The 12,036-nt window shown below is 44.0% G+C and overlaps 1 protein-coding gene across 1 annotated transcript in view; it reads left to right on the top strand.

The window, feature by feature from the left end:
* The window catches only part of LOC134968682 (solute carrier family 22 member 6-B-like), an 89,227-nt gene extending 77,578 nt beyond the window's left edge, over positions 1–11,649 (top strand). Inside the window, 2 exon segments of the mRNA XM_063944199.1 lie at positions 647–729; positions 11,519–11,649. Coding sequence (XP_063800269.1) covers positions 647–729; positions 11,519–11,649 — 214 coding nt within the window.
* Positions 11,650–12,036: the final 387 nt, after the last annotated feature.

Genomic DNA, 12,036 nt, shown 5'->3' with positions numbered 1-12,036 from the left:
GAGACCTGCTAGTACAAAAATCAAGTCTGCAAGGAATTACCCTAAAATTGTGCTCTCTCGCCCCTTTTATGTCACTTTAATAGGATTGATCAACAAAATGAATTCATATTATGGCACTGGTCCACAAATGTAACAGTTATAGGAGGCACATCATACCTGTATCTGCCTGATCAGTGAAACATAACTTCCATACCTGCATGTTGTGTAGCACCTACTGTATCTGCTTTGTAATGTCAGCGATGACTGACCATGTACACTTCTTCTATCTGTGCAGACCAACACGTGGGAAGGCGATCTCCAGCTGCAGCGAAGAGATGTCTTTAAAAGAAACTGAATTAAATCTCATAAAATCTCAAATCTCCTAAATCTCACTAAATCCTGATAACGGTTACATTTTACACCAACCAACACTTCCATATGGCTTGGAGAACGTACACGCACAAGAAACTGGGACTTGAACTCAGAAGACTTTACTATTTGATTTTAGATTATTGCATATTATTAAATAGTGCAGTTTAGTGACTTTGTATACAGTAACTGATTTCTTATTTTCATACTGCAGAATGTGTTTGATTTTTAATTACAAAGGGAGGGACATAAAAGGATTTCCTTAAATGTCTTCCATTTTTATTTATCCTAATTGCAGTCTAAAGGCTGCACCCAGGCTGAGATGGGGTGATTGCCAGTGGGTGGAGCCTTACCTCACTGCAGGGTATAAAAGAGCTGTCAGTAACAGTTGACAGCCAGTCTGTTGAGCCCTTCCTCTAGTGCTTGCCTCCCTGTGACCTGGCTGCCATAGCTGGAAACATGCAGCCAGGCACAGTGGGAGTAAAGCCAAAGAGGGAGCAGGGAAGCACGGCCGGAGCCACAACTACTAGCCTGCAGCCCCCCTGTGCTTACCTCCTGCTCAGGGGCGGATTGGAAACAAAAAGCGGCCCTGGAAAAATTTGTACTAGTGGCCCCACATGGGCAGCACCAGAGGTGTAAGGTCTAGCCATGGGCCATGGCAGCAGCACCCTCCCCCCAAGACTTTCCAGATAGTGGGCATGTCCAGCATCAAGGGGGAAGTTAAAAGGAAATAAAATTAGTATGAGCACATTATATGATAACCTTCAGAATTTAGGAAACTATATCATTCTTTAGAAAGATATATTTTCTTGCTTATTACACCAACCGTATCCCAATCACTATTCACTCAATCATCTATGTCAGCCAAGCAGGCAGACAGAGCATACACTAGATCATCTGCAATCACAGGCTAAGTGGCAAAGTAATTTTCATATATGCAAATTATTTTGCATCTTATTCATTATGTCTGTAAAAAGGACCACGTGTCCTCAAACAAAACAGGCCCCACAGGTGCGTCGGCCCACCGGGGATCTTCCCTGTGAACCCTATGGCCAATCCGCCTCTGCTCCTGCTCAAAGTGCTGCTGCAGCAGAGCTGTAAACAGGCAACGGTAGTGCCGTAACTAGACATTTTAGCGCTGTGTGCAAGAAGCAGCATCTGCGCCCCCCCCCCCACACACACACACATTTAAAACAGGGCCAGTGCACGCACCAAAAATATAGGGGAGTGGTTTCACAGGGAGGGGGCGTGGCCACAAAATAATACCAATTCCTGTTACGCAGCACAGTAGTCTCCATTATTCAAATTACGCCACACAGTTGTGCCGCTTACACACATTACACCAGGTAGGGCCCCTTTTACATATTACGCTAGGTAGAGCCCCTGTCACTCATTACGACGGGCAGAACATCCTTTTACAAATTGTGGCAGGTAGAGCCCCCCTTTATTTTACACATTATGGCAGCAGAGTCCCCCTTTTTACACATTAGGGCAACAGAGTCCCCCTCTTTACACATTACCGCAGCACAGTCGCCTATTTACACATTACAGCAGCATGGTTCCCTTTTTACACATTACGGCAACAGAGACCCCCTTTTTACACATTATGGTAGCAAAGTCCCAATTTTTACACTTTATAGCAGCAGAGTCCCAGCAGCAGGGTTAGAGAGAGAATGAGCGTGTGTGTGTGTCTGTGTGTGTGTGACAGAAAGTTTGTGTTATACCTACAGTATGCCCTGGTGCCATTGTTAAAAAAAATGCAGACCAGCAGCAGATTCGCCGCCCCCCTAACCCCCATCCCCCCCGCTCCCCCCGCTACCTGGTTTGGCTGGAGGATGCGGTGACCTGGATTAGTACTCGACATCACAGCCTCCTCCCTGCTGGGGATCTGATACCACAATGTCTCAGAGAGGAGGAGCCAGGGGTGGGCAGGAGAGGTTCCCCTCCTCCTCTCATATTAAAAAAAAGGTCTCCGTTCTAGCCCCAGGCTGAGCGGCATACTTTAATGAGAAGATGGGGACGGCGGCAGCAGCAGAGCTTCCTTACATCAGCAGCGGGCGGCAGGAGACGGAGTGTCTGTACTAGCGGCCGTGCGGGTGTGCTGCCAAATGGTGTGCCTTCAGTGCATTTGCGCTGTGGGCAAGGCACCATTGGCCCACACCTAGTTACGGCACTGGGCAACGGCAATGAGCAGTGGGAGAGTGGTGACAGGATGGGTTCTGATGCTGGCTGCCTGAGTGAAGGTGACAGCTGGGCAGCTGCTGCAGAGAGTGAGAGAGAGCATCCACTGGCCACCAATAGGAGAATGCAGGGCAGAGTCGAGGGAGTGGCTACAGGCAGCAGCTAGCAGAGTGAGCAGCTGAGAGAAATGAAGGACTGAATTAGGGATGGCCATCGGAGCGCCTTCCATCAATAATCACCATCTATGCCGATGGTGACACAGGCCATCGATGGTAACAAACTATGTTATCCTATACCATCGATGGTTTTCAACATCGGTGGTTTGCGCATGCATCCGGGCTTCTGTAGTCTGAGGCTCGTTCTGCCTTGGGGGTGGTAGGGGAGGAGTCTAGGGACGCATTGACTATTTGTGAGTAATAACAGGAGGCAGAGCAGGGATGCTGACTGACAGCTGAGACTGTCAAGTCAGCTATACAGCGAGGCGGGACATCGGCATCCCGGCACACTGTATGTGTGTCACTCATATACAGTGTGCCAGAATGCCTATATTCTGGCTCACGCTATAGCTGACAGTCAGCATCCCTGCACTGCCTCCTGTTATTACACACTGTGCTGCACTGTGTAAGGGTGGGAGGAACCATCGGGTCAACAGCAACCATCGATGGCAAGAAACTATTCTATTCCCTGCCATTGATGGTAAAACTATTCAACATCAGATGGAGACCATCAATGATTTCAAATCATCGATGGTCGATGGCCATCCCTAGACTAAATAGCTGGAGGGTGAGATCAAAGCAAGCACAATGCACCCCTCACTTGTAACCAGAGTCTAGGGATACGGAATGGCACTACTTAACACCACAAGCAAGGTCAGACATTCTGCATACACATACAGAGGCTTCATATAGACCTCCATGAGTGGAAGAAATTAATTCTATACTTGCTGACAACAGACTTAGGAGTCTATTCATGAAGCAGTGAAAGGAGTGGAGAAGTAAGCCTGTGGAGAAGTTGCCCATGGCAACCAATCAGCTGCTCCGTACAATTGTATAGTCTTCAAATGATAAATGTTACTTAAATGTTGATTGGTTGCCATGGGCAACTTCTCCACTGGCTCACTTCTCAATACTTTTCACTACTTCATGATTAGACCCTCTAACTCTTTGCAAACCAACCCCATTTATTGGCCACATGCAGCATTGCTTGATGGTTGCCTATCTAAGCTACAAGTTCTCCAATATAGTTCTATAACTGTTAATGAAATCAGAGAGAGTGAGGGACCCAGTGCGTTCCCTGTGAAAACTGTAACAATACAGACAGCTGTACCTAGGAAGGCTACCAAGGAATTGGAAAGAGGACACTTTATGTTTAGTCCAAGATTATTAGTCAATATCAACTGAGGATAAATTAATGCTACCTTTAATGCTACCTTCTGGTGGAAACTTTCATTCATGGTTAACAATTATTTGGAACTAACTACATATATCTTCCCTCTAATGATAGCACCTGTGGATGTTTATTTGCTTCAAATGACAGGAGTACTAGTACTGTAAATAATACAAGCCAGCTGGATCTATTTATAAGGAGATATACTGTATATGCATATATAAACATATTACTGTCACTGAGGACTAGTATAATTGTGCGTATTGAAAGCACCACTTTATTCTTTGATGAGATTATGAGCTCATACAGTAAATGTGATACTGTGTACATATTTACAGGGAAAGTGTTTGTCATCCATATTGGGGGGTATTAACAAGTTTGTAAACTACTGACCCTCCCTGGGATTCATAGGTACCTAAAGTTACTACTGGACTTTGCCCTAATTATCATTCACTGTACATCTAGCCTATTTGTATGGTGCCACTGAGTCCCTGGGTTGGCCATAGTGATGGGGGTAGTTTCAAATTACTAATAGTTATTAAATACTTTTGTGTTGCATTGTCAATAATATATGCAAATGTGACATCAGTTTTAAAGAATGGATGCGAGGTGTAAAGGGCCCCATACACTTATCCGACCGCATGTCGGAGGCGATCACAGGCGATCACCCCGGCAGCCTCCCGGGGGGCAGGATCGCCCAAGATACATCGGATGCTGTCCTTTTGCATTCGATGTATCTTGGGCGATCCTGGACGATCCCAGCCATGCCCCCAGGTCGGGCCTGATTGAATGTGCAGCACATTCAATCTGGAGGATCCGATCCGATGCTCACGGGAACGCGCATTGGATCGGATCGGAAACACCTAATAAATGCCCGATTTCATCCGACATATCGGACTGAATGCCCGAAATCGGATGAAATCGGGCATTATCGCTCTAGTGTATGGGGCCCTTAAGTGGTATCAGGGGTGTTAATAAAGACATTAATTAATGAATTTGGGTTTCCCCAAGTAGGCCCAAATGGTATAAGGGGTAGGTATATAAACATACTTGGGTAGAGGCACTGACATTAGCTGTATAATACCCTAAGTTAAGGCTGGGTACATCCAAGACATTACTGAAAGCTAGTAACCTAAGTAAAGTAAGGTATTAGTCCCGTTAGATGTTAGAAGGGGGTTACACTAACCTTAACCCTCCATGGCGGTGCCTAAACACAACCCTCCCTGCAGCCAAAACCTAACCCCCCAACACTAACCATCTGAGCACAGCCCAACCATAACCATCCAAGGGTGCCTAAAACTACCCACCCTCCCCGCAACTTAACCTTAACCCTCCACCCACAGCCTAAACCTAACCACCCCACCATCACCACCACCTGAAGCATACCTCTCCAGCGGATGCTCATTTGAGATCCCAGCGGTTGGGATCCCGGAGGTCGAAATTCTGGCGCCGTGCTGGTGACCCTTATCGGGATTCCGCTATTGGCATTCTGAGTAGTGTCAGGATTCCACCGACGGTATTCTAACTGCCTGGATCTCGACCGGATACCATCTCATGCTCCTGTCCTTGTCACATGCAGTATTGTCCCCACTAAGAACTACAAAAGCAGAGAGGACCCTGCCTCCCAGCAGACTAGCTAAGTGTACTTATCTGAGTGTGTGCCGCTGTATGCAATCTGATGATCTCTTAAGCCATAGATTGGTCCCCCACCACCAGGCATGTGAAAATTTCTGAAAACAAAATTTATGCCAACACAAAATTTATGCCCTAACTCTAGTAAAACTCAAAGGAAAATGGGAGTCATAAAGAGTTATATTATAGACCCGTCACCCTAATAACAAAAGAAAGGCAACACGTCCTATATATGAAGCTAGTGATTATAGTTTAGATTTTGTTTGTTCTGGTAGCTTCTAGAAACATTTCCAGCATCAGTTACCAAGGCTAGCTGTGCAGCACTGACATACATATACTGTCAAATATAACAGGAGAGTGTAGCTTTACTGATGTTCTTATAAAAAAAATATCATGGTCAGTAAAACATATTTAAGGTAATTTAATAATTGCAGCACATATACATATAAACGTACCCAACGGCTGTATCATTTCCTTGTCTGCTATGTATGGCTGCAGTCTCATTGCAGCTCAGCTACTGGAATGTCTGAATTCAGATGTACAAAAAATAATTATCATAGATTCTCATTTGCATAATTACACAGAGAGAGCTAAAGAAAGAACAATAAACTGCTGTCTATTTCATCCTGGAAGTAGCAAGCTATAGCTAAGTAGAGCCCCCTGTCCCTGGCAGTGACACGGTTACAGCAGTTCACAGAGATGCAGAGTTGCACAACATAGTGAATTCTGACAGGAGCAGAAATTGATCTGGGGTACAGGGAAGAAGGGAGGTGGTGGAGATTGCAGCAAAGAAAGGGCACTTTTCTATGGAAAAATGGCCCAGACCAGTACAGGGAGTGCCAAATCTGAACTGCATGGTAGAGGACCACTTAGGCCCTAAGATGGTTTACTGTATTTTGATAGTGTAAACTTAATTTAGATGCTTTTTAATACTATGGAGGGAATGTATTATACCCGCATAATAACGCTTCCTGCTTCCTCTCTTTACCGAGGCAAAGCAGGCAGCAGCAGCAGCACCAAGATATTTTAACATCTTGGATGCCGAAGTGGGGGAGTGAAAACTGCTTCTGGCGATCGCTGCCAGTGTCTCTCCCTGGCGACTCTAGTGCGCATGTGCGAGATCTCCCTACTCTCTCAAAATCTCACATGCAGCCCATAGCCGGCATCCGCCACAGACAGGGACAGCGCTGTCCCTGGCTGTATTGTATGGGCAACGGCACCTGCAGCTGTAGATATCGATAGCTGCAGGTGTTGGAACGGTTAGCGCTGCTGACCGTTCATACATTGCCCTGCATATCTGTTTGCTATTTCTTAGATAGCAGCACTGATAATGACAGGGGGCATAGCGCTCCTGTCACTGGGCACACACCACCGAAATAAAACATGGGGGGAGCGTTATCAGTGCCCTGATACCACTTTCCACCCATAACGCTGCATAATACATCCATCCCAATATGTCATAATGTGCAATATAATATCACATATTTCTGCTAAAAGCTGACATCATGCAGAGCATGACCATATACAGTTTTACAATAATATAGTGTTCCAGCAAAGTAAGGCTAAAGGTGCTCCTACTAAACTAATTTGCTGGCAGGTACATCAGTCAGTCACCCTGAGCAGTGAGCACATATTATATAATGACGGACCTGCTGGACACTGTCAGCACTGCAGACTCCTAAACTACTAGTATGAAGAAGATAGAAATATAATGAATGACGGACCTAAATTCAGACATACAGTAGGTTACAAACAGAAAAGGGTTAAATAAAAGCAGCCCACCATGAGGCTTTTGCCTTGTCCAAAGGAAGAGGACAGATGCCCTAACAGTGCACGAATGAAACAAGCACATTCCTAGTGGTACAGAAGGCCCTGGATACTGCAGTGGTCATCTTTACCTGTCAAGTATTTAGCGTATATTTAGCGTATACATATTTCACCCTTGGATCACAATTTCTTGCAGTTTCCCCAGATACAAGAGTTGTGCAATAAGTTTATGGATGCACAGAAATTACTATATTTATAAAGTGAACATTACATTTCTTCAAAGTATTCACCAGAGGAGTCTATGCATGCACTGAAACCACTTGGTGAAGCAGCTGGATCATTCCTGAAGCAGGTATATTTTCTACATGATGGAAGAAGGTCTCCACTGCAGCTTCCAGTGACTCATAATGAATCCCACGTATCTTACACTTAATTTGTGGGAACACGAAGAAGTCACAGGGGGCCAGGTCTGGACTATATGGTGAATTACCAAGCTCCTGGATGTGTTCATGGGTTAAAAAATCTACTAGTTTACTGGACTTGAGGTCAGGTGCTTTGTGATAGAGAAGGGCACCACTAGCATGAGTTCTTGGACGGCACTTAGAAATGGCATCCAGCACTTGTGGCAGGTATTGGTTGGCAAACCAGTCCCCAGTGATTGTGCACTGCTGCATGAGTGGTACAGTATCTACATGAAAACAGCCACCATCTGCTTGCCACTTGCATCAAAACTTTGGTGGCTGCGCACCTCCAACAGGGGTCCATTGGGTCGACTGTTGTTTGGTCGTGGGGGTCAAAACTGTAGCTCCAGGATTCATCATCACTGATGATAAATGCTACTTTAATACAAAATATTGAAGACAAAACTGAGGCCCTTTGGGTCACCATAGAAACCGGGGAGAAGGATGTCATTCGCATTGGGGTGATCTATAGCCCACCAGGCCAGGGGCAGGATTTGGACAGGAACCTATTGTTGGACATCACTAAAATGGCTTTAAAAGGAGAAGTCATAATCATGGGAGACTTTACTTTACCTGATGTAAATTGGGAGGGGTCTTTTGCAAGTTCAGCTACAAGTGGCAAATTTCTACATTCCTTACAGGGAGCATCTCTCAAGCAATTGGTGACGGAGCCCACTCGCAAAGATTCAATATTAGATTTAGTTCTTACAAATGGTGATAGGATATCCGACATATATGTGGGTGAGCATCTGGGATCCAGTGATCATCAAGCAGTATGGTTTAGTATAAAGACAGGATCCAACTCCTGTCACACAAAAACAAAGGTGTTGGATTTTAGAAATGTTGATTTTGCAAAAATGGGGAGATGTTTAAGTGATTCATTGGCAGACTGGTGGAACTTGGAAGGAGTGCAGGAGAGGTGGGAAAAACTGAAAAGTGCAATACTAAGTGCAACTGATCTTTGTATCAAAAGGGTTAGGAAAAGCACCAGGAAAAGGAAGCCAGTGTGGTTCACAAAAGAAGTATCAACTAGTGTGAAAGCAAAAAAGATGGCTTTTAGGAAATACAAACAGACTCAACATAATAACAACAAAGAGGTGTATCTTGACAGACAGAAGGATGCTAAGAACGTGATCAGACGTGCAAAGGCAGAAGCTGAGGAAAAAATGGCCCAGTCAGTAGATAAAGGGGGCAAAACTTTTTTTAAGTATATAAGTGAAAGGAGAAAATCAAATGAAGGAATAATAAGACTTAAGACAGAGAGTGAGCATTTGGTGGAGGGTGACAAGGCAATAGCAGATCACCTAAATAATTATTTTTGCACAGTATTTACTACAGAAGAAGGGATGGGGCCACAGTTAAGTTGCAAGGACATTCATAAAAATAAGGTAGATGAAAGTACATTTACAGAGGAGAAGGTCATAACAGAACTTTCACAACTAAAAGTGAATAAATCAATGGGACCAGATGGGATACACCCAAGGATACTCAAAGAGCTAAAAGATGTGCTGGTTACACCATTAACAGAATTATTTAACCAGTCACTAAATACAGGTGCTATTCCAGAGGACTGGAAAAGAGCAAATGTAGTTCCACTGCACAAAAGTGGAAGCAAGGAAGAAGCAAGTAACTACAGACCAGTAAGCCTTACATCAGTAGTGGGGAAAGTAATGTAAAAACTATTAAAAGAAAGAGTTGTGGAATATCTTAAATCAAACCACTTACAGGATCCAAAACAGCATGGATTTACTGGTGGAAGATCATGCCAAACAAATCTTATTGACTTTTTTGACTCTGTGACAAAAATAATAGATCAAGGGGGAGCTGTAGATGTAGCATATCTAGACTTTAGTAAGGCATTGGACACTGTCCCACATCGCAGACTGCTAAATAAACTTGAAAGCGTGGGGGTGGATTATAAAACAGTTAAATGGATAAGAGCCTGGTTGCAGGATAGGGAACAGACAGTTGTAGTTAATGAAGTGCAATCTATGGAGGGAAATGTTACCAGTGGAGTACCCCAGGGATCTGTACTTGGTCCAGTTCTCTTTAATATCTTTGTTGGTGACATTGCAGATGGTATTGAAGGGAAGGTATGCCTTTTTGCAGATGATACAAAGATATGCAACAGGGTAGACACACCGGGAGGGGTAAAACAAATGATTGATGACCTAGGTAGGCTTGAGAAATGTTAACAAATAATTTGTTACAAAAAGAGTGTGTTTATTAAAACGCATAAAATCACTGACATTTACATACATAAAGTGCATAGGTGAATCTGGACCAGTTTAAAGTGACTGTGCAAATAGATGTATATCTCTCACCATATTGTGGGATTGCGGTGGGCTAGCTTAAAGAAGCAACATGGGTCCAAGGCTGAAAATAGCCTAGGCACCACCGCAGAGGGTTTATTCAGCGTATCAGTCCTTTTGCTTACTTCACTGGTCCTTGCCACCCGGTTCCTCCGTCCAAGAATAAACCCTCTGCGGTGGTGCCTAGGCTATTTTCAGCCTTGGACCCATGTTGCTTCTTTAAGCTAGCCCACCGCAATCCCACAATATGGTGAGAGATTTACATCTATTTGCACAGTCACTTTAAACTGGTCCAGATTCACCTATGCACTTTATGTATGTAAATGTCAGTGATTTTATGCGTTTTAATAAACACACTCTTTTTGTAACAAATTATTTGTTATAAATTCCCTGTTGGTTCACATATCCCCTATTGAAATTAAGGGATACATCTTTAAAACTGAGCGCCAGTGCAAGCTACACTATTGTAACTTTATCTGAATTTTAGGGAATTCATGTGTTTTTCCTTTTTTGTGTAGAAGCAAGGCTGCTTTGGTTTATTTGTTGCGCATTACTGCTGTGGTACACCCATCATTTTATTAGGCTTGAGAAATGGTCAAGAACGTGGCAACTACAGTTTAATGCTAAAAAATGCAAAATCATGCACTTAGGTCTGAAAAACCCAAAAGCTAAATATAGTATCAAGGGTACTATAATGGAACTTACTGAGGAGGAAAGGAATGTAGGAGTCACTATTTCAAGTGACTTGAAGGCAGGAAAGCAATGCAACAAAGCAATGAGAAAGGCAAGTCAGATGCTTGGTTGCATAGGGAGAGGAATCAGTAGTAGGAAAAAAAGAAGTGATAATGCCACTGGATAGGTCATTGGTACGGCCCCATCTGGGATACTGTGTCCAGTTCTGGAGACCATATCTCCAGAAGGATATAAATACATTAGAGAGTGTACAAAGAAGGGCAACTAAAATGGTGCATGGCCTACATCACAAAACGTACCCGGAAAGGCTAAACGATCTTCACATGCATAGTTTGGAGGAGAGAAGAGAAAGGGGGGACATGATAGAAACTTTCAAATATATCAAGGGTCTTAACAAAGTTCAGGAGGGAAACATTCTTCAAAGGAAGCGAAATATTAGAACTCGAGGACATACACTGAGACTGGAGGGGGGGAGGTTCAGGGGAAATTCAAGGAAAAATTACTTCACAGAAAGGGTAGTGGATAAGTGGAATAGTCTCCCATCAGAGGTGGTAGAGGCTAAGACTGTAGAGCAATTTAAACATGCTTGGGATAGGCATATGAATATCCTTACAAAGAATTAGGGTACAAAAAGGGTTGAGATTACATAAAGGATAAAAAAAAGGGGCAGACTAGATGGGCCAAGTGGTTCTTATCTGCCGTCAAATTCTATGTTTCTATGTTTCTATGATCTCCCAGAGTTTGAGCAACTGCGATCAAATCTGGCCAGCACGGTTCCTCCTTCTGCTCTCGAGTCAGCTGATGAGGCATGCAGAAATCTTGTTCAGAACAAGCTTTTCATGGAGTATCAAGCAGATGGATCCCTATGAGATCCGGGACAAGCGTAGGCGTGTCATGGCCGTTTTCAGGGCGTGTATCTGCCATTGGCTGTGTGCTCACACATGCAAAAATATGGCACCGGCTTTGCTACTGCTATGTCCAGTCTGTGTAGCCATAGACCTGCCCTGAACCTTAATGTTCCTCATTTTTGCTTATAAGCTGCGAATGTGTACGCAATTGCGAATGAGTTTGCAATGGCTGCGGTGGGCGTCTCTTTTCATTTCTAGGCAGCAGCTTAACTTGCTAACATTAACAGTTTTATAGAGTATAAAATACTATAAAATAGTGATTGCATTTGCATACCAACATGAATTAGTCCCTTAGTGTCACCATTCCACCTCCACTTCTTCACCACCCATCCGTGTGTCACCTGCTCT

This window comes from Pseudophryne corroboree, chromosome 11 (genome assembly GCF_028390025.1).
Source record: "Pseudophryne corroboree isolate aPseCor3 chromosome 11, aPseCor3.hap2, whole genome shotgun sequence".
Lineage (NCBI taxonomy): Eukaryota > Metazoa > Chordata > Amphibia > Anura > Myobatrachidae > Pseudophryne > Pseudophryne corroboree.
Note: the sequence above shows the minus strand (reverse complement) of the source record. Positions and strands in the feature narration are given on the sequence as shown.